This window comes from Pelophylax lessonae, assembly GCF_965119305.1.
Source record: "Pelophylax lessonae genome assembly, chromosome: 2".
NCBI lineage: Eukaryota > Metazoa > Chordata > Amphibia > Anura > Ranidae > Pelophylax > Pelophylax lessonae.
The window spans coordinates 210,309,871-210,333,856 of record NC_138769.1 but is presented as its reverse complement, the minus strand read 5'-3'; the positions used below and the strand labels follow the sequence as shown (position 1 = coordinate 210,333,856).

Sequence of the window (23,986 nt, the reverse complement as noted above, 5' to 3'; positions counted from 1 at the left end):
TTTTTTAACCCAAGGCTGTATATTGAATAGTGGAATAGAACAAAAGTGTATAATTTTTGAAACCACTCAATAATAGCACATGTGAACTGAACACAGCAGTGTATGATCAGTCAGCACAGCACAGCTGAAGGAAAAACGCTGCACACAGTGCCTGATACTTTTCTCCCTCCTCCTCAGTGGGCAAAAAAGATTGTGTTCACTGCACCCCAAAAAAATTGTGTTCACTGCACCCCAAAAAGATTGTGTTCACTGCACCCCACACACAGCAAAATGGATGTGGACCACTGACACCTGCCTATCTCCTATCCCACCCCACACAGCAATATCGATTGTAGTTTGTAGAACACACTGACCCTAAAAATCAGCAGACTCTCTCCCTAAAAGGATTGATAAGATCGTAGATCGGTCACTGCAAACCCCACCCCACACAGCAATATCGATTGTAGTTTGTAGAACACACTGACCCTAAAAATCAGAAGACTCTCTCCCTAAAAGGATTGATAAGATCGTAGATCGGTCACTGCAAACCCCACCCCACACAGCAATATCGATTGTAGTTTGTAGAACACACTGACCCTAAAAATCAGCAGACTCTCTCCCTAAAAGGATTGATAAGATCGTAGATCGGTCACTGCAAACCGAACCCCACACAGCAATATCGATTGTAGTTTGTAGAACACACTGACCCTAAAAATCAGCAGACTCTCTCCCTAAAAGGATTGATAAGATCGTAGATCGGTCACTGCAAACCCCTCCCACACAGCAAAATCGATCGTAGAAAACTGACCCTAAAAATCAGCAGACTCTCTCCCTAAAATGCCTACAAGTCGCCCTGCCTAACACACTCTGACCTGTCCCTCAATTCTATGCGGACACAAATGAGTTTTGCCTGCCTGTCTGTCCCTAATCAGCAGCCAGCACGTATGTGTGCTCTGTCCCTGAACTAGTACACAGCAGAATGACGCCGCAGCGGCGCTGCCTCGAACTTATAAAGACTTGGTCACATGCTTCAGACGGCCAATCACAGCTACTAATACATTTGTAGGCATGGCTGGGATGGCTTAGGCACACCAGTTAAACGCTTGTTGATTGGCTGTTGAAAGCCCGCCATGAAAAGCGCGCCAATGCATGCAAAACCCGAAAATAAAATGACCGAACACGGATTTTTACCCAAACATACAGTAAAGTTTTCGGGTCCGTGTTCGGGTAACAAAAATCCAATTATTCGGTACGAACACGAATAATACAGTCCGTGTTCGCTCAACCCTAGTCTCAACAAATGGATTGTTCATTTTTTAATATTCTTCTCTTATCTCCCCTTTCCGGGCATCTCCAAATCTGCAAGGAGGCTGGTGGCTTTGATCTTACTAGCGGCAAAACAAGTAATACCATGCTGCTGGTTGTCTACCCCCCCCCCCCCACCACCACCACAAGCTCCCAACTCCTGTCAACTGTAGCTAATAAATGCAGGATGGAGCACCTGCCTGCATTAATTGATGACTCAATGTCAAGGATTAATAATATCAGGGAGGTTTGGGATGACTCTGACTATTGCCCTGAAGCGGTTCTTCTAGAACCTTAGGTAGATATCTCTTATGTTCATTGATTTTGAAATGCCTACTGTATGATTTTTTGAGTCCTGAGTTCCATAGAGTTCCCATTACCCCTATTTTTCTATGTTTATATTTTGTACTATTATCTGAAATGCTGCATTTTATGTTTGAGGTCTAAGCTGTGACATGCCGATGGATATTGCTGTGTTCTACAGTGACTTTTAAGCTATGTGAGCAGCTCTGTTTAATGATAAACTTTTGAAGTTTGTCTTGCATTTCTATGTATTTGTACTTGATTCATACTTTATACTTTGTATGTTTAAAATATTATTTAAAAAAAATTGTAAAATATTCATCTCTTCTAAGTTAACAGCAGAACCATGTCTTTGCTTTCCTTTTTTTTTTTGGCCTTGACTTTATTTGTTTATACAGTTAAATTGATGGTTTTGATTTAAGCATGTTTTTCCTCTTCTGTTTGTGAATCATTCTTTGTTATTTTTAAGTCTGATTGTGTCCCCATATCATAAATATCTGAATAATGAACAAAGAATGGCCAGCACAAAGAGTGGTTTACAGACACAAATGGAAAAACATAGACTGGCATAATGATGCACTCTGGCATGAATACAAAGGTTGGCATAAAGTGACAGGCTGGCATACACACAATGATAATCTGGTTCCCTAAGTAATAGATTGGCACAAAAAAAGAAAGACTGACACCTAATCAGAGAGTCACAAGAAGGCTGTTTAGACAGACACAGCTATTTGAGTCCAGGATGGCACTGAAGGTTTAGAGAATTGCAAAGAAGCTGGTGATACATGGACTGACAATTACAAAATGAAACAGTACCCAAATAAAACGAGTGAACACTGACACCTTCATAGCATTTTCTAGTTACACTGGGTTCTTTGAGAAATCATTTTTAAGTGCCACAGAAGACTAACAATACATGTACTTGTATAGACATGTGGTAATACAGTAAATATACAGTGATTGTGTAATCTTTATACATTTAGTTTCCAGATACATCTGTACGGGTAAATAGCAGGTTAGAGTGCTTATAGAGAGACATCATCACTAATAATGCCATTGAATAGAATGAGAGGAATCTCCATCAATTGTAGTACAATTTCACAGAGCATGTCTTTTATAAATTAGTTTTCATTACATTTTCTAAAGAAATATTGTAAAAAAAAAAAAATGTACAACTATCTAAGCTTTGCTTACCTGGCATGTGTAATGTAGATTACTCGAGGGGGGGAAGTTAATTTGTTTCGGAGAGCAGATGGGGGAAGATAATCCATGTGAACTTTAGGCTATAGTATTTAGATGAGGGATTTGTTTTGTGGAGTTTTACAAAATAAAAATTGAGTTTTGGCCTGGATTTTACCTCCAGTTTTGGAACCTCTGACGTACCCATTTTCTCTTTTTGCTTCAGAGCCCAAATCGACTGACTGTACCCCTCCCCCTAGCTATAATTTAAATACCTCTGCCTAACTGGAGATCCATGCACCAATTTCTAATTTAGCTTAGCAGGTGCCTGTGTCATCTGCCTAATCAATGGAGAATGAATCATCACCAATACATTGTATATTTTACTGTTCAACAGATAGGGAAGTTGAGTGTTCTTACTTCCCAATGCAGTCCCATATTTTTAAAGCAGATCATTTCAGGTACCAGCTCATATCATTAGATCATATACACTGTGCCCAAGATACATCAAAACCTGAAGCTCAAATAGTGCTGGCTTGTCTGTTCCAATCCACTACTCTAATTATTGGGGGTGACTTTTGGAGATGCGAGAAAGGGGCTGTGAGTATGCAGGCTCCCACTGTGCATTATTTTCACAAGCTCTTGTAGTGCAGGCATACCCAATGCTAGCTACCACAAAACTGGTCTTTTCAAAAGATGAACCTAGCTTTTTAGGATATCTCCAAAGGGCATTATAAGTAATATGGGGGGTTCTTTTTTTTTTAATATTTTTATCAATAGTTTAAATTGTACAATACAGTAGGAAAAAACAAACGTGTCGATAGCCATTCAGAACCCTAATATATATGGCCAAACAGATGGGTTAGGCATCAGATGAACATAAGTGTAAAAGAAAGATGGTCTTGCATGGTACAGGGGGAGAGCATCTATCTTACTTTATGGATGACTCTGAACTGGTCTACTATAAAGGATAGAGTTAAAGAAAATACATTATTTCCAAGGTCTTAAACAAAACCGAAGATAGTACTTAGCTCACAAATATTGAGTTGAGTCACAAGATACTGGAAGTACATCTTAAATGGTCAGGTGTAGGTAAATCTGACTGAGTATCGGGATTGGCGAAGGAGTGTGTGACAATTGTCTATAATTATGTGTAACGAGCTGTGGGTCGAAGCAACATCTTAGATCCGTTGGGAGGGAGATGTGGTACTGACATCTGGTGGTACCCCTCCGTATATGTAAAAGAAGAAGTCAAAAGCGCTGCACTTTCGGATATGGGGAGGGCATGTTCCATAAAGTTGAGCCATTTATTGGTGAGCACTGTTGTATTGGGAAGGTTTTGTAGCTTGACGTCTAGTTGTTCTCTATAGAGTAAAGCTGGATACACACTATCCAACTTTTGTGGTTAGATTTCCTTCAGATTTACCTTTTCTTTGTAGTGCAAGGGCCTGCCAGATTGCATACAAATTGAAAGTGTTTAGGTTTGACCTCATATTATATGGTTTTGGTAAAAATCTTATAGTGTGTATGGCCCTTAAGAGTTTCAGGTCTTTTTCCACCATTGAAATCGAGGGAGGTGAGTTTGTTGTCCAAGCTTTCAGTATGGCCTTTTTTGCTGCCAGGAAGCACAGATGAAGCCATTGTGGAACTGCAGTTTTACGCTGTTTGGGGGCCAAGGGATCTGGAAGGTCATGATGAAATAGCATTAGATATGGGGATGCGTTGATTGTGACAGAATGGGCATAGTTTGTAACTGTGTCCCAAAATGAGGAGATCCGTGGACATAGCCAAAATCTGTGAGTCAAGGATGGCTTGGGGGGATCGCAATGGGGGCATATGGCTTTTTGGGTTGGAGAGTTTGTGTAGTAAGCTGGAATAAATGCCCTGTGTATCAGTTTAATATGAGTTTCTCTCCATTGTTCATTGATGGTGCATTTTCGTATTTTCATATAGCCCATCCTAATGTGTTCTTCCAAGTCAGGAATAGGTAAGTCTTTTTCCAATTCCCAAAGAAATCTTTGGGAAGAGGTTGTGCCAGGCTGGAATATGGGGGGTTCTAACAGCACAAGCCTTTATCCTAGCTGTGGCAGTATAGCATATTTTAAAATGAGGAACTATTTTTTTTTTACATCTTAAACAAAAAGTTATGTTTGTAATAAACTGGAAGAAGGGGTACCGCATCCCTAGAGATGTATACTATAAAAAAGGGGAAGTATTCCCAAAGTGCCTCCAGGACCGGGGCCTAAGGTGTGAAGGCGTGGGCCTGGATGGAAAGGGAAAGGAAGGGAAGTATGGGAAAACCGAAGGAGGAGAGAGGGAGGGAAATAGGGAGAGGAGAAGGATAGGGAAGGAAAAAATGGGGAGGCGCAGGGGGAAAAAAGTGAGGAAAGGGAGAAAAAAGGGGGGAAAAAAGGGGAGGGAAAAAGAAGGTGTGGGGGAAGGTCAGAAGGGGGAGGAATAGAAAGGAAAAGGAGGAAAGAAGTGGGAAGGAAGGGGCAGTCAGAAAAAATGTTGAGGCTGGTGGGATTTTTTAGGTACCAGGTAAAGAAGAATAAAAAGCTAATAAAAACATGAAAACGTTTATTGATACATATTAAAAAGTAAGTTGATTGGTACAAAAAGATGTACTCATAGACATAACAAATGACACATATAGAGAACTGGATGTGTGAAGGACATGAGGCATAAGGCAGTAATATACAATAAATCAGGTCCAATGAGGAACATCAGACTAATCCCGACATGTTTCGCGGGCACTGGAGGTCCGCTTCTTCAGGGGTATAGAGCACATTATGCACAGAATATGCCTTAATAAGCCTGTGTAATACAACAACATTAATTAGTAATGTGTATACATTCATACATAAGCAAAAATACATGCAAGTGTGGACCACCATAAGCACCCAAAGAATCCACCGTGAGGGAACCACACACCGTCAGAGCAAAGTGGGAGCGCCCCCCAGAAAAACGCCTCCCCCGCGGATGTGGAGGGGAGATCAAGGCAGGAGACTGTAAAGGTAGGTAATATGATAATCGGTTAAATATAGTAAAAATATGTGGAAAAAAGGTAACTGCCACCATAGGAAGAAAGAGGGTGCAGGGGTTCAGATATAGATCTCCTGTACCTTATTGAGAGTTTCCAACAGGGAACTCACACATCAAACTTAAAGGGGATAACCAGATGGATTATAAATTACAGCTGTAGCTGAAATCCAAAGGCAATGAAATCCTATGGAAGCAAAAAATAAAATACATAAATATCTTATTGTTGTAATTCAATAAAGCATCCTGGGCTGGAATGTCATGGACTAGGGGAAGAGGAAAATTACCTGTTCAAAGTCGTAGAGGGGGAACAACGGCGTGTTTGGTCAGCATTTGGACAGCAAAATAGATGTAACACAAAACCGCTGGGATGTCAAACAAAGCACTAGAGGCAATATAGTCTCCATAGGCTTGGAACAATCTATGGAGCAAGTGAATGATAAGAGAAGGGGAGAGACTCAAAAAAAGAATGTCCAATATTGAAGCTTGGTCCAAAGATCAATAGTCCAATGACTTACCAGCAGCATGCTGCAATGGCGGTGAACGCCGTCTCCTAAGAGACAGTACGGTGAAACCGCGCTTGATATGGCCCTCAACCCGACGCCAAATGCACATGACGTCATGCGCAAAATGGGCGGGTCATGTCCTCAACTGCGCGCGCACAAGGGAGTGCGCGCGCAGTGCCGTTCTTGCATAGGCCACAATAGGCAGCCTAGAGCGGCCACAACGGAGATAGAGCGGACACAATGGGATGTGTCCAGTCATCAGCGTGCCTGAGGACCACACATCCGCTGAGGAGTCAGGGAAGCGCGCCACCGCCCGGGCGGAGGGGGGATACACAGCAGGGGATGCTATAAAAGTGCATGATATAATGGGGGTCCACACGAGCATGTTGTACAAATTAATTACATACAGAAAATTGAATGTACAAAATTATGAATATGAAAAACACCTTATAATGCATTATGTGTAATATTGATACAGCATCAAGGGTAAAGGGAAGAAGGGGAAGAGAACAAAAAGGGTCCCCCGACACTTCAATACACCATTCGTATGTATAGGCTCCATTGGGGGAATCCAGTGAATAGGATCCCGCAAGGGGGCCGGCAAGGACTAATACAATAGGAAAAATACATGAACACTGATGCATCAGCTTTATGGATACTAAAATTCGGAGAGACATACAATAACATCTGTATAATATACTGAATGAAGCTTGAGGAGCATTATTCCCAAAAATTGGGAATAACTTATAACTCACCCATCTCTGAGGCCAGACCACAAATCTCGGTCGGTGCAGACCGGGAAAGCCACAGGCAGGATTGGCTAAGGAAATGGACAGACCGGGCTGGAGATTCAACATGGAGCGGTTATCAAAAAAAGCATTAACCTAGGAAGGGTTTGTATGATAAAACTTTGTTGATCCCCGGAGGTGTCGTAGCCTCAAGGGATTCAATCCAATAGGATTCTTTTTGTAATATAAGTTTGTCCCAGTTGCCCCCTCGGGGGTCCTGTGGAACAACCTCCAACACGAAAAAAGAGACAACTGAATTGTCATACTTGTGACGAAAGCCTATGTGGCGTGTAACGCTCGTCTGAATAGTGCCCCCTTCAGAATGGTAAATGTGGTCTCCTATGCGCTTGCTGAGCTTTCTGATCATTTTACCGACATAGAAAGCTCCACAAAGACAAGTCATAAGATAAATCAGTCCCTGTGTGTTGCAATCTGCATGGTGTCTTGCATGGAACCACTTCCCATTAGGTAAACGTATCCTTGTACCGGTTTTTACCCAAGGACATTTATCGCATGAACCGCATTGGTACGTACCATTTTTAAGGTCATGGGTGGTACTTGAGTTAGTATAATGGCTTTTGATAAGACAGTCACGAAGAGAAGTGGCTCGTCTGAATACCACACTCGGTTTGGTGTTAAGATACTTACTTAGGGTGTAATCCTGAGTAAGTATAGGCCAGTGACGGCTCAGAATTCTGCGTAAAATGTCGTCATGTGCCGAATAGGTGGTGATAAATCTGACATTTGTGTCGTTCTTTTTGGTAGTGGTTTTATACAACAGATTGGCTCTAGAGTGAGCTCTAGCTCTGTTGTAAGATTTCTTCAGCAGAGTTTTAGAGTATCCTCTGGCAAGGAGTCGCTCACGCAACTGGTCAGCCTGAATCTGAAAATTAGTTTCAGCAGAGCAGTTTCTGCGAAGTCGCAGGTATTGAGCATATGGGATACTTGCGATCAGGGGGGTGGGATGGGCACTTGCTGCGCTAAGAATGGTATTACCGGCACTTGGTTTACGGTATAGGTTGGTATCAATCCGTCCGTCCGGGGAGAGGCTGATACTCAGATCCAGAAAGGAAATTTGATGTTTATCAATGGTATGAGTAAATTTTAGATTCAAGTTGTTAGTGTTAAGAGCCGTAAGAAATCGTAAAAGTTCACTATGTGTACCTGTCCATATGATCAGAAGATCGTCAATGAACCTGTACCATATTAAAATCTGAGTCATCCATTGTTCCATTTCGTCGTCCGAGAAGATCAGCCTCTCCCAGGCACCCAAATATAGGTTGGCATAGGAGGGTGCTCAGCAAGTGCCCATTGCAACCCCCTGAATCTGCAAGTATGTCTGTTCCAAAAAAGTAAAATAGTTCCTGGTCAGGATAAACCTAAGAAGCCTGAATACAAAGTCCATCAGCGGCCAGGTCTTGTGATCTTGTTCCTTGAGGAAAGATTCAGCCATCCGGATGCCCTGGTCGTGCGGGATACTTGAGTACAGAGCCTCAATATCAATTGCTACAAGCAGGGCATCCGGAGGGACCTGAATCTCCTCAAGGTGTTTTAGAAGATCAGTGGTATCTCGTATGTAAGATGGAAGTGCCAGGACATGAGGCAATAGAAAAGAATCTACAAACTTGCTGGCATGTTCCGTGAGCGACTCGTTGCCAGAGACGATAGGTCTACCAGGGGGATGTTCCAGGCTTTTGTGCACCTTTGGTAAGGTGTAGAATGTAGGGGTTTTAGGGTGTTTAATAATCAAAAAATTATAAGTGTCCCTGTCTATGAGGCCCTGAGTAAAGGCCTCCATACACAGGGTCCCATACTCAAATATGAAGTCCTTTATGCAATCGGGTGCGATAGGAAGATACCACTCCCGATTGCAAAGGACTTCGAGGCACATAGTTTCATATTGGGGGGGGGGGACATAATGACTATGTTACCCCCTTTGTCTGAGGGTTTGATCAGAATGTCTTTGTTCTTTTTGAGGGATGCTAATGCTGAGGTCTGTTCTCGAGTAAGGTTGTCAGGTGTGGAGGGACAGGCAGTGGCTTTTAGGTCTCTAGATACTCTCTGGACGAATGTCCAGATATTAGGGTTGGTAGATAAATCCGGAATTTTTTCGGATTTGGGTTTGAAGCCCCTTCTTGGGGCAACTTCCGAGGTGGGTATGGAATCTCCACACAGGGAATCCGTGGAGTCAATCACTGCAACGACCTCAGTGTTGCCCTCCTCATATAGGAGGACTAAGTCCTTGAGGGCACGGCTCTCTGCCATGGAAAGGTGCTTGGTTTGTTCGGCTAGTTGTTTTTCTAGGGTCTTTTGTTTTCTATCGTCATCAAATATGAATTTGAAAGTAAGATTCCTTGCAAATAGATGAAGATCTTTGATGGTTTCTGATGTATCGAGAGCCCGTGATGGGCAAAAGCCCAAACCTAAACCAAGCACCTGTTCCTGGGCCGGAGTAAGGCCAAAAGTAGTCAGATTGATAATGTTTAATTTGTTTGAAAAATTAGTATGTGTAGTTAATTGGTTTTGGATTTCATGTACAGATCCAGGTTGCCCTGTTTGGTGTTCCTGGGTGTTTGAGGGATAGGTAATTCTAAAAAACCATCATCCGAAGTGGCGGATGTAGAATCACTGGTGTTTAAGGGGAGTGTGGCATTTTTAGCTAAAACTTTTTGTAATGTGGGAGCTATATTGGCTAATTGCGTGGATGTGTTTAAGTGAGCTTGTGTATCTGTTTTTTTCTTATTGTAACTTGTGGGTTGAGTAGGTGAAGGACCGGTACTACCGCGTCCTCGTTTCTGTGCTTTTGTGCGTTTATTAGGAATAGATGGTCCTTGTCGGGACACACGTGATTTGTGTGAAAGGGAACTTGAGATGCTAGAATCAGATTCCACGTTATCATCCGTGGTCTCTGCATGATCAGCTGTGCGTGGTCTAGATGTGCGCGAAGTGCTAAGTTTGGAGTTCCATCTATAGGCATAGCCTTCGTTGAAGGCCTGTCTGTCTTTTAAAAATTTGCACTGTTTTTTGTGAATAATTTCTTTATTGATGATTTCTAATTTAGCCTTGACCTCCGTCCAGGCTGGAACGAAAGTCGGGGCCTCAAAGACATGTTTAAATTTAGTATTGGTTAAATCTATTTCTGTGTCTAAAGACGTCATATCCCCTTTGTACTGGATCACTAGTGACCTCATGAGATCACGACTACAATTGTTGAGAATACCCTCCCACTCCTTTTTAAAAGTATCGGAGGGGTCTCTCAGAGTAGGAAGAGTGTGTATTCTTAGGCCTTGCGGGCTAATGTCTTCATCGATATACTTTTGAAAATATTCTATGTGCCAGTACAAATGGGATTTACGCTTCAGAAGATTCTGCATTTTGCCGAGATAGACCCTAAGGTCCTCTTCGACCTTGGTTCGAGACCCACAAGCCGACTGAATACCTGACATGAAACCGGTCCATGCTGTGCCCAGGAGATCCATAGCTCAGTCCCGTGCCTGGCCCAATGTGCACCAACGAGAGCCGCAAGAAAAGCCTGAAAAGAGAGAAGGGAGGGGGAGGAAAAAACTCCCACTAGGGAGTATATATTTATTAATGTTAGGAAACAGTTGTCTCTCCAAATCACGATTAGATTAGCTGAGCAAGCACTATAAATGATACTATAGAGCAAGAAATTTATGTAAAAAAACTCGGATTTACAAACATACGGCACAAAAGGCCGAAAAAAGAGAGAGGCCCTCAGGTGTGTTATCCACCTAAAATTCATAAACAAAAAGTTATGTTTGTAATAAACTGGAAGAAGGAGTACCGCATCCCTAGAGATGTATACTATAAAAAAGGGGAAGTATTCCCAAAGTGCCTCCAGGACCGGGGCCTAAGGTGTAAAGGCGTGGGCCTGGATGGAAAGGGAAAGGAAGGGAAGTATGGGAAAACCGAACATGTTAAAAAGAGAAAAATTTAACAATTTAAACCCTGTTGTGGGACTGAAACAGGCAAATCAATGATGGAGCAGATTTTAAGAAATGTGTTTATCTCTGTAAATCAATATTGCCTATATAGCAGAGAAAGTGAACACATCACATTTTAAGTTAGGAGTCATTCATAAAGACAGATCCCAGAATGACAACAATTTACATAAAACCAGGAAATTTGGCAGGTTGGGATTAATAATGAGTGCCTCTACTAACCATGCTTTGGCCTGGCTGATAACACAGAGTCACAGGTTACACAACAACTTTTAAAAAATATTCCCAATGGATATACTGTAGGCAATTGTGCACGCATATTCATAAATGGTATTGGTATTTTTTTATTTAATGCTCACTGGTCTCAAAATTAGTCATGCTCGGGTCTGGTGCAAGGATTTTTGTCTACTTAGGCCATGGGTGCTCAACCTGTGGCCCTCCAGCAGCTTGTAGCATCATACTCAAAAAGACTTGGGGATGTAATTGGTGCTAAAAGTTGCTTCAACAAAGTACTGGGAAAAAGCTGTGAATACTTATGTACATGTGATTTAATTTTATAAAATTTCCAAAGATTTCAAACAAACTTCTTTCACGTTGTCATTATGAGGTATTGTTTGTAGAATTTTGAGGAAAATAATGAAATGAATCCATTTTGGAATAAGGATGTAACATAACAAAATGTGGAAAAAGTAAAGCGCTTTGAATACTTTCTGGATGTACTGTATACTCAGGAAATGAAAATTTTTGAACTATGAATGATAATTTTATTTGGCACAAGAAATAATAGACTAAATGTGGTCCTCAGTTCTCTAAATCACTATACAACGGTTTTATGACCAATCTCCTCTCTGTGAATCCACCACCCCCCCCCCCCCCTCACTGCTACCTCCATTTTGTATCCCACTTCTTTCCTTACCTCAACAGCTATTCCAGTTTAATTACCATTCCTGTGTATATGTGTGTGTATGTGTTGCTGATTGTGTTTTTTTGTTCTCAGAGATTGTCCTAGTTAACATTTTGCTACTACGTTATGTATTAGCACTGGTTGGGAAACAAAGCTTGTCCTGAAAATGTAAATATCTGTGCAAATAAAAAAAGTATCATGGACATTTCTCTTTGCTTTTGTGAAACTATGCTATGATTTCCAGCCTCAATAATTTATAAATGTATGTTCAATAACAGTGTGATGGTGATAATCCTAATCATTGGTTGGATAGGGCCTATCTTCACAACAGCCAACAAAAGTATGTAGCTATTACCAGTTTGGTGTGTGACTGGTGTATCTCCTGTCTCCTTAATAGGGAAACAGACAGCAATGCAAACCTAACAAAGGTTCTAACGCTTTCCTGTTCTGTCTAAACCAAAATACATTTTTTGCTGAAATAGAGATAAAGCCAGGAAGATAAAGGAAAAAGAAACATATTCGTTTATTTTAAGGTTCGAGCTGGCAGAAATTAAAAAAATATAATGGAAAGAAAATATCCTATTTGCAGATTATAACGAAAAATAAAGTGATACTAACCGTAAGATGTTTATATTTAACCTTCCACAAGGGGGGTCCTTCACCTCGGTCTGACCTGTGTTGCTTTCCCTTGCAGGCACAAAATAGTGCATTACAAAGTCATAAATGTATGCAAAAGTAGCACCCTCTAGCTTAGTGTGCTAGTGTAAATAGTTTTTTTGGTAGTGTAGGTAAATTGTTTGCCTTGGCTGGCAGCCAAGCCTGTGTTTTGAATCTGGATCAGGGGTAGTGATCCAGGGAGGCTGGAATGACTCATTGGGCAGCATGTCTGATACCTCCCCCTACTTGCTGGAACTTTGCAAAAACTTCCAGAAGAATGGGAGGGGGGTTAGAAGGAGCTGCCTGGAGTATTAATGAGGGCCCCAACCAATCCCTGGCCAAATGGGCTGGCAGGGGGTGGGACTTCCTAAAAACACTCTGGGTAAGCCCAGCAGGGGTAGTGGAGTTTGGGTGGAAGCTGGAGATGGAGTGCAGAGGAGGCTGTCAGAGGCCCTTGAGGGCAATCCCCTAGTCTGGGGGGGGGGGTAACCTAGGGCCTGGGACTCAGTTGCAGAAGGGATCCTCAGACAACACAAGGAGGAATCCTGTCCAGTGGCACGGGAGCAGGTTTGAGGACAGAAGGAGCCAGCGGGCATGTCCAGGAGATCTCCAGGGAGAAGACAAACGGGTAGGTGAGTGAAACAGTCAGGGAGGACTGAGGAGTGGCAGTCTAGGATGGCTGTAGAGTCAGTCTGGGAGAACTGTGGAAGATTAGCCAGGAGGGCTAATGAAAGTGCCAGCTGCAGCCAGGTAGTCTGGCAGTGCCCGAAGAGGTGGTACTGGGATCAGTAGCCACAGGAAGGTAGCTGGACACTGGGACTTTTCTACACACAAAAGAGGCCTGCAGTCTCTGCTTGTGAAGGGCTTTTACTGGATCTGGCTGAGTGCTTAGTCAGATCTCAAAAACAGTGTTCCAGCTGGGCCTGATTGTTTCTGCAAGCAAGATTTGTGCAGGAGGGAGAAGGGGAGTGTAGATATGGGCTGTATATAGTTGTGTCCCTGAATAGTTTATTTTGCTGAAAAGTGAAGTGGGCATCCCATAATACCCCTATCCCCCTCCAAGTTTAATACCCCTAATAAACAAAACAAACAAAGTTGCTTGACTGTTTCCTAACTCAAGTGTGCTGTGGAAATTTGGTGTGCCTGGCTGTGCAGGGTGGGGGATCCTTATTTACCGGCAGCTTCTACGGGGGTAATGCTACACACAAATTGTACTAACCCGAAGATGGAAAAGGACATTGGGGGTCCTGGTGGACAACAGGCTTGGCAGTGCCATGCAATGCCAAGCTGCTGCAAGCAAAGCCAACAGAATACTGGCATGTATAAAAAAGGGGATTCACTCCAGAAATAAAGAGATTATTCTCCCACTTTACAAGACTCTTGTCCAGCCACATCTTGAATATGCCGTCCAGTTCTGGGCACCGGTCCTCAGAAAGGATGTGCTGGAACTGGAGAGAGTCCAGAGAAGGGCAACAAAGATAATTAGGGGAATGGAGGACATCAGCTATGAGGAAAGACTACAAGCATTGAAATTATTCTCTCTGGAAAAGAAACGCCTAAGAGGGGATATGATATCAATGTACAAATACTGTACTGTTGACCCAAGCATAAGGAACAAACTTTTCAGAGTAAGGGAATTCAATAAGACACAGGGCCACTCACTAAAACTAGAAGAAAAACGGTTTAACCTTAAACTACGTAAGGGGTTCTTTACTGTTAGAGCGGTGAGGATGTGGAATTCTCTTCCACAAGCAGTGGTATCAGCAGGGAGCATCGATAGTTTCAAAAAAAAACTATTAGATGGGCACCTTAATGATAATTACATACAGGGGTATACAATGTATGGTTAGCAGCAAACACACACAAACACACACACACACATTATAGGTTGAACTGGATGGACTGATGTCTTTTTCAACCTCACTAACTATGTAACCCATATCCAAAATGCATGTAAATATATAATTAAAAATGACAATAAAGTTAATGTCTTCTAAACTACAATCTAAAAGTCACCCTAAAGATATGTAAGGAAATATAAGAGGATCTTATTGAAATTGTGGCCACTTGATGGTTATTTCTCCGATGCAACACATAAGGAAAATTGTCCAATACAATTTCAATGCCAAAAGTTTTACTAATATAAAAAAGTAAGATTTATAGTTTAATGCTGCAATGCACTTTTTTTTTGCATTCATGAATGCTTTTTCATGCACATCATGATCATTTAAAGGACACATGTAAAAGGAAAGTATGAAGGCTGCTATTGCTGACTGTCTTCTAAAAAGTTCTAATTGCCTGGCCTTGCAACATTAAACTCAACTTTGATGCTGAGAAAACTTCTGCTTAGATCCGCACAGAAACCAAAATTTCTGAGTGTCAACCTCCTGTGTCCCCTGCAGCTCTCACCGATTCCTCCTGCTAGTCTCCAAATAACTAAGGGTTTTTGTATTGATTTGAGGTCAGAGGGGGGTGAGAGCAGGGCCGGATTAAGAGCATCATGGGCTTGGTGCTGAGGATTTTGAAGGGCTTTAAGGGCCGTGCCTTGGCATGCACCCAGAGGAGGAAGGGTGCAGCCATGCATGCCTAATTCAACATGGGATGCTGTCTCTGAAGCCCATAAACACATCCATGCATCGGCAACTGTCCCTCCTTGTCCGGCCTTCGTGCTGTGTGGGGAGGTTCTGAGGGAGCTGCCTGGGGAAGCGAGCATAGAAGCCAGACTTCTGTGTTTACAAGTGACAGAAGAGCGGTAACAGTGAATATGGCCAACCCGGGGCCTATATAAAGGTAGGGGCCTGGAGCTGCAGCTCCAATAGCCCCTACGTTAATCTGGCCCTGGGTGAGAGCTACAATGGACCCTGAAGATCAACGCTCCTGAAAATGTCAGAAACCCTTTGGACTTCAGTAGAATATTTCTTAGAATTTAAAATTGTTCAACAGCATGAGCAGCAAAAAAAAAGTGAGTACATGCTGTCCTCTTTTACATGCATTCCTTAGTTTAAGCAATTTAGGCAATAGGGTCACTTTAACTAATGCATTATTTTCACCACATTTAATGATATGGTAAGTTTTTTTTATTGAAATCAAAAAAGAATCTATGCGCCACCAAGGGAAAGAAAGAGTAGGATCCCCTAGAGGAATAAGAATTTTTCCATCAGACCAAACTTAAAGTGGAACTTTATTCAAAAAAAGTAAAGTGTTATCAAACCCAGGACGCTGTATTCACTATATCTGGTTTCCCACAGTACACATAACATGAAAATTCCAGTATTTTAGTACATTTAAACTGTTAAATACTTTTTCTCATCAGCAGTATATAGCAGTCTTATGACTTGTATTAGTGTCTGGTTAAAGCTTGTAGGAGGAGTTTTCATTCTACTCTGACCGTCCTATGAGGCTACATGAGTTTTGACCCTCTGTCTGGAAAGTGCTAATTGGCCCTGTGCTGAACACATGCACTCGCCAAAGGAAAAAAAAGCTCTCTAGCATTACACACCAAATTGAGAAAATTCAGAGTTCCCCCAAGGCTCTGTACTGTCAGGGGAAGGATTGGGGACTGTGGAAGAAGGGGAGGATCAGAGAAGACAGGATCAAACACAATGTGCAGGATTACCCCCTTAGGTTCCACAGTGAGTATAACAGGCATGTTTGCATGCATATACAGACTAATTTTACTGTTGTGGGTTTAGTAACACTTTAAGTCCTGCTAAATCACTTGGCCCCTTTTGCAGGTATAGCTATGTAAAACATTAAACATAAGTTAAGTGCCTATACTGTTTAAAATCCAGGAACACACTGTCTCACCTTGCTCTGCACAGGCCAAGTTGCTCTCCATTTTTGGCATTGAGCCACTGGAGGCCAATCTGCTGACAGATTAAAGATTTACTGCTGCTCATGGGCTCTGGGCTTCAGCAAAATGGCAGCCTCCAGCAAGAAGAGACTGGAGTAATGCTGGAGGCAATTTACAACACACATTCATTTTGATAGCATAATTATTAATGTGGAATGTATGCTCCTTGCTAAAAAAAAAAACGTTATTTTTTATATCAAGTTGTTATGGGTAAAGTTCCACTTTGTTTTTGTATGCAATTTCTGAGAATTGCCAGTACAATAAAAGAAGTACATCCTATTCAAAATACCCCTTTTGAGTGCTGGATATAGAAATCTATAGGTACAGTTTTGCATTTTAAGAATGCATGAGGGGTGTCGCTAGCATTTGACAGCTGAGGCACGTGCTCTAGGTTTCTTCCCAGGCGCCCCTGGTCTGCAATGCCCAGCACTACCAGCATGTCAAGTAATGACTCCTTGCAGAACTGCAATTTATTCCTCCCACAGCTCTGAAGAAGCTACGTCCCCTGCCAAGACCTGAGACCTCCCCTGCCAAGATCTGAGACCTCCCCTGCCAAGATCTGAGACCTCCTCTGCCAAGACCTGAGACCTCCCCTGCCAAGATCTGAGACCTCCTCTGCCAAGATCTGAGACCTCCTCTGCCAAGATCTGAGACCTCCCCTGCCAAGATCTGAGACCTCCTCTGCCAAGACCTGAGACCTCCCCTGCCAAGATCTGAGACCTCCCCTGCCAAGATCTGAGACCTCCCCTGCCAAGATCTGAGACCTCCTCTGCCAAGACCTGAGACCTTCTCTCCCAAGATCTGAGACCTCCTCTGCCAAGATCTGAGACCTCCCCTGCCAATCACTAACTTTCTGGATTTGTAGCCATGCCCCCTTATACCAACACACTTGAAAGTGTTGGATGCATAAAATTCTTTAGGCAGTAAACCAAAGATTGGTAATGGGTAAGTATTTACAATTTTCTTTTACAGGTTCACTGTTTTTTTTTTTTTTTTTACAGAAGTGACAGGGCCAAAACATAAACCAATGACAACCAAAATTTTTGGGGAACTCTTCACTCACCACCAACATTAAAAGAGGCACTCCTGACAACTACTCTCTGCAATCTGTGCAATGCATGACATAGTCCTGACGTGCTCTCTGATTGGTGCACTGCATGTATTATGTTGTACACTATGTTGACATAACTGCTGCACTCTACAATTTCTAAATGCTGAATTATATAGATTGTTTATTAGATTATAAAGTTCTTACCACACTGTTCATTGTTTCACAGTTGCTGGATTTCTGTGTGCAGAAAACTTTTTGTAACAAGAGAGTTTATTTTTTAGGCCTCATGCACACTGGACATTATAAAAATGCCAGTAGTTTTGTAGTGAGTTTTTCAGCTTTTTTGCATTGGCGTTTTTAAGTGTTTTTTAGCGTTTTTTTGGCGTTAGCGTTTTTTGGCGTTTTTAGCTAAAAATCACCTCTCTTTTAGTAACTCCCACTTTCCCGCAATGCTTGCCAGACAATGCTTGCCAGAATTGCATCACATGGGTGTTCACACCCATGCAATAAGATTTAGGTGCAGGGAAAAAAAGGTCCTACAAAATTTTGGTGCAAATGTGGACCCTTTTTTCCCCGCATCAAAATCGAATTGCATGAGTGTGAACACCCAAGCGATGCGATTCTGTCAAGCTCACTGCATTTTGCAATCTGTTTTGGGGTGTCGTTCATGGAACATTAAGCCCCTGTTCACATCGGACAGATTTGACATGCGATTTGACATGTCAAATTGCATGCCAAATCAGAGCCTATTGCCAGCAACGTCACTGTCCGAATTGGTGCAACCCTGACTTTGCAGCGTTGCACCGATTCCCAAAAGTAGTTTCTGCACTGCTTTTGGTGACTTCATGGCGATTTCAATAGACATCTGTGCATGAACCCATAGAGATGTCTGTCAAATCGCCTCCGAACTCGCACTGACATGCGAGTTTGAAATCGTCCGCATTTAACCGAAAGGTTTCAAACCCGCCCTCAGTGTGAACCGGTGCCGTTGCCGGCAATAGGCTCCAATTTGACATGTGATTCGACATGACAAATCGCATGACAAATCGGTGCAATGTCAACGGGGACTTCATGTTCCATGAATGATACCCCGAAACAGATTGCTAAATGCAGTTTGCTTGCCAGAATCGCATTGCATAGGTGTTCACACCCATGCAATGCGTATAGGTGTGGAGAAAAAAAGGTCAACATTTTGGATGCATACAAAATATTTGGCTCAAATCACATCGCACAGACATGACGTGATGTGCACAGGAATGTGGTGTGTTTTTGGTGCAAATCACATGCAGTGTTCAGAATGCACCAGTGTGAATCCATGAACGACACCTCGAAACAGAACCCAGGCTTAAAAAGCCAATTAGCAGCGTTTTTTGGCGTTTATCAGCGTTTACTGGCATTTATCGACGTTAGAGCGTTTTCCAGCTGAAAAAACGCCACTTAAAACCCACTAGTTTTCTTTTTTTTTTCCAGCCAGAAAACGCCCTGCCAAAAACTGCTGATAACAGCCTATGTGTGCATGGACACATAGAATAAAATGCTCGAGAGTTTACTGGCTGTAGAAAAAAACGCCTGATGCCAAAAACAGCAGCTGTAAAAACGTCCTGTGTGCATGAGGCCTAAATAATAATCTCTTAACCTGCATTTTTTTATGTGTCTGTGACTGTCACTTGTGTGGCTCAGTAATTAGGGACACTGTACCACAAGGACTATGGCATGTGCATGCAGTGCATCCAGCAAATAGGCACATGTTTTTTTCATTCATTTTTTTATAATACTTCAGCTGTTTAGTGCAACCTGGCCATGCCCGTCTTTCTTTACAGCATGCATTCCTTGCCACAGAACTATTTTCCCTATTGTGTCCCATTGTCCCCCCGGCTCTTATACGCAGTGCAAATGGTGCGCAAACTTTGGAAGACAGCAAACCCAAAAAATTACAACCATTTCTCAATTTGCCATTCTTTATAAATAGCCCCCATGCCTCTTTTAAAATGAAACTGCTTTTTGGTAGCTTTAGAAACTGTAAACTGACATTGATCCTTCTTCAACAGAAATTTACCCAACAGACAGTTTTAAATACATTGTACAATAAACATTGCCTTTGATACACATGTTTTCTGTATTAAAGTCCCATGGGAGACATATTTCTTTCTGCATGTACCCAAAAGATTCTTCCAAGACTGTTGCATTTTAAGACCTGCTAACGTGCATGTACATCGCTAGGTTAAAGTGTTTTTTGTTTTTTTTATTTTATTGCCAGCAATGGACTTTTTTGTAAAAGCGATCCTGGTGGATACTTAGCCGCTGGATCACTTTTACAGGGGGTGGAAGGGGGACCTCCGGCATACCATGGAGATGATCGGGGCCCGAAACATACCTGATCATCCCTATGGTCTTAGAAACCCGGAAACAATAAGTATTTCATTACTTCAGTTTTTGTCGGATGTAAACACGCCATTATCTAACTAGGGAAAGCATTGCATCAAACTGATCTTGGTTTGAGCTGATGCTTTTAATGAGATGCACCAGTCCCTGACAGTCCCATCAGTCCTGCACGCATATGTAAATAGTGATTGCATCAAAATCACAGCCAACATCAGATTGAGAACAATAATTCTAGCACCAGAACTCCTATTCCTATGTAAATCTTAAGTGGCAACATGTAAAGGATTTTAAAGCATCACCTATGAATAAGTTAATGTACCGTAGTTTGTCGCTGTTCCATGGGAGACCCACCATTTTATTCTCTAGGGCCTCTGCCTTTTTTACAATGTGCTTACTTATTACAGTGATGATCACTTTAACAGCAATCGTTTGAACTGTGATGAATGGCTGACTGTTTACTGTGATGCTGTGATTGGTCCCCAGCTATTACGTGGTGCAGGGTGCTGCGATTGGTCCAAGTACGGTGTGATCACTGGTGACTAATCACAGATCACACACAGTAGTAAACACAGATGTCATGAATGGATCCTATTCATGACTATTGTTTTCTGGGTCTCATGTGATCACACAGCGATTATGTGATATCTGGGTCACTCACAGTGGCCCAATACCAAGCACTGTAAACTGCTGTGTCCGGTGGACACAGTGGATCTCAGATCATGCCTCTGTGCACCCCAGGGTATGTCACGGTGCCTGGGTGAGCTGCCCATCATCATTAATAGTACTGCTGGTGGTCGGATAGTGTTAAATGCATGTAGCTTTGTAGCTTGTCCCCAAATGCATAACTTTACCCCACGCTGAACCTGGTTTGTCATATAATTATCCAATCTCCCAGCATGTCTAATGTTAAAGGAAACTTGTTCCTGAGAAATACTTGAAATTGCCATTGCTGCCCTTGCCTTTTCGAAATGCTAAATGACTGCTCACCATGTAGTCCACTTACTTTAATACTTTGAGTCACCTAAAACAAAACTAATGCAAATAAGGATTCTGTCTGACTTTTCTGATGTGCATATCTATTCCAGGACAGTGACTCACAAAGTACTAAATTTAGAATATCTGCATCCAGGCAACTGTTTTTAGAAGGAGGACAGCAATAATAGCCCCTAAGGAAAATCTGAAACATTTTGCTTCATCTTTGTTATACTATTTTGGCCAAATGCAAACACAGGGCTATTAATGTTAAACTGATAATAATGTTTTTTTTTTAAATAACAAACATGTCAACCTTACCTGCTCTGTGGAATGGTTTTTCACAGAGCAGCCCCGATCCTCTTCTTCTTGGGAACATCGCCGGTGCTTCTGGGCTCCTCCCCCCTGACCGATGCCCCCAATATCAAGCCACTTGCTATGGGGGCACTGGTGCGTGCTCACTCCTAAGCCGCCATTTATGTGTCTATAAGACACATAGAGCCACGGACCTCCCCCCCCCCTCCGTTCACTTTTTATTGGCTCACTGGCCAATGGCTCCCGCTGCTGTGTCTCAACCAATGAGGAGAGAGAGACCAGGGACAGCCGAGGCTCCCATGCACATCGCTGGTTCGAGAGGGGGCTTAGGTGTGTATTGGAGGAGGAGGGGGCTGTGGCGGAAACAGTACACAGGAAGCTTTTTATCTTCATGCATAGAATCCATTAAGGTAATAAACATTCAGTCTTTACAACCACTTTAATCTAAAACTTGTAAATGATTTATTAGTAAATGAAACCTTATTGGTCACAGAGCCAGAACCCAGGAGAACATTGCTAATATCAATGAGCTGGAGTGTGAGTCACTGATAACAACTCTCTGAACAACTCGGTTAAGTAATAAATAATCCAGCAGAAAAGTAATATTAAAACTGGAGACCTGATAGTTTTTGGTACAACATTCTACACGACACTGGAAATAAAAAAAAAAAAAGGAATACATTTTAAGATAATGAATGTCGGACAAGAGCTATTAAACACTTTTGATGTTCTTTTTCATGACAATTTCTCTTTTATAGTAAAAATTACAATGCGTTACAGCATAAAAGAAAAATAAATTCCAATGCAGTCAATGGTATAAATTCTCGAACATTTTACAAATGAAGTACTGTACTTGACTTTAACATAAAAAGAACAAAAAAATGTGGAATATCATTAATCACAAAGGAAATAACAAACAGACAAAGGATGTGGTTGGATGCTGGTACACAGATGTCTGCAAGTAGAAAAGATGTATTGTGGAAAAGGTTTGTATTTAATCCCATGTGTTCAGCAAGAGCATATTGTGGTTACAGATGTGGGGCATCCTTTTTGCTCACCGTCTATTTGTACAAGAACCATTCAGTGTAAATAGATTCAGTGCCATTTCTGAAATGAGTGTCAGAAGAGGTATGAAAACATAGGTGGTTTGCTATAAGACTTCAATAAACCAGAGAAGCAGGTTTTGGCAATGCTTTTCAATGAGCATTAAATACTCTCCAAAACTCACTAAGGGAGCCACTAAAAAAGTTTAAGTACATGCTTATGAAACCGAAGGCTTTTAAAATGATGATTATTATTCTATTAAAAAACACAGCAGCATTTATATTTATGACATTATAACACTGGGAAAAAGTGAAAAGCTAAATCACTGAAAACTGCTGTATGGGGATGTAATCAAGTAGAAATGTTATTAAAATACACAGCCATACAAGAATTTATTTCTGTTATATTCTCGCAAAAACGAAATACAAATGACAGGTTTGTTCCTGTCAGTTTTGGTATTACCAGTGTATCAGGCTATGTCTTTGAGCTACTAAAAAGGAACTTTTCTATGACTGTGAGCTGATCAATGCAATGGCATTTTTATACACTGACATAATAGTATACTGTATGCTTTCCTAAATCTACTTTACAGCACTCAAAGAGTGCCTACAATCTCCCAAAATCCTTTACTCACTCCAAATGAATCATAAACCCTACTTTTCTAAATTTTCTTGGATGTGAAGAGATAGGCACACTTATCTCTACTTACAGATCATGCTGTAGTAGGCATTAATGAATGGCATTGGCAATACACATTTTTGCGCTCCCCTTTTGTCACTACCCATCACACTTGTATAAAGTACTCGAAACCCATACTTGAGTAAAAGTACAAGTGCTCGACAAAAAAGTGACTTGAGTAGAAGTGGAAGTGCTCGATCAAAAAGTGACTTGAGTAGAAGTAATAAAGTATTCAACATTTTTTGTACTTAAATATTGCAAGTAGTTTTTTTTTAAAAAATTGTTACTCAAGTACTGAAAGTAAAAAGTATAATTACTGTGTTATGTAGTTATTAAAGAAAGAAGTCAAAAGTTGGAACATCATATCGTTTTTTATTATTTCAAATGATTAACCTAAAGGACAATCACAATTCCTTTGGCTGTAACTTTTTGTAAACAAAAACAGATAAAGTATGTCCCTCCCTTTCCCCTTTAAAGCATCCCTTCTTCTCTTCCCTGCATGTTTTTTTTTTCTCCACAGCTTATTGGTGTGCAAAATCATATATGTGATATACAACAATATATTCCAATAATGAAATAAAGGAAGAGTTTATGAAATCAAAGTCAATAAAAAGTCCATATATATATATATATAATGCCATAATGCCATAATACCATATATATGTGACAAAACAAGATGAATATATTTTCAAAGGTGCAGGAATCAAACAGGTGCTATTCCAAAAATTAGGCGCAGACTCCCACCACCTTGTGGATTTCTCCCTTACCCGGCGGATGAAGGTAAGTGCAAATTAAAAAAAAATGAAAAACCTGTGCTCTCAACTTCCAGTGAAAAAAGCAAAATCAGCCTCTTACCAGAAAAAAGGTCTATGTATGCTTCTGACTCTCCTTGGTTGGGGGAGGTTTGTCTTTCCCCTTAACAGCAGATATGTAGACCATTTTATTTATACATACAGTAGCATTTATTTTCGTATGCGCTGATTTACACATGACATTATACACATTTTTTTGAACTTCATGAAACCTGCCATCTACTGTTCTGGCAGTGGTAATTTTTAACTATGCA

The 23,986-nt window shown here is 41.5% G+C and overlaps 1 protein-coding gene across 1 annotated transcript in view; it reads left to right on the top strand.

Annotated features, from left to right (window-relative positions):
• Positions 1-4,492, top strand: part of LOC309548030 (uncharacterized protein) — a gene marked incomplete at both ends in the record, with an annotated part of 90,970 nt that extends 86,478 nt beyond the window's left edge. Inside the window, one exon of the mRNA XM_082248005.1 lies at positions 4,389-4,492. Within this exon, the coding sequence (XP_082104131.1) occupies positions 4,389-4,492 (104 nt within the window). The remainder of the gene's footprint in view (positions 1-4,388) is intronic.
• Positions 4,493-23,986: the final 19,494 nt, after the last annotated feature.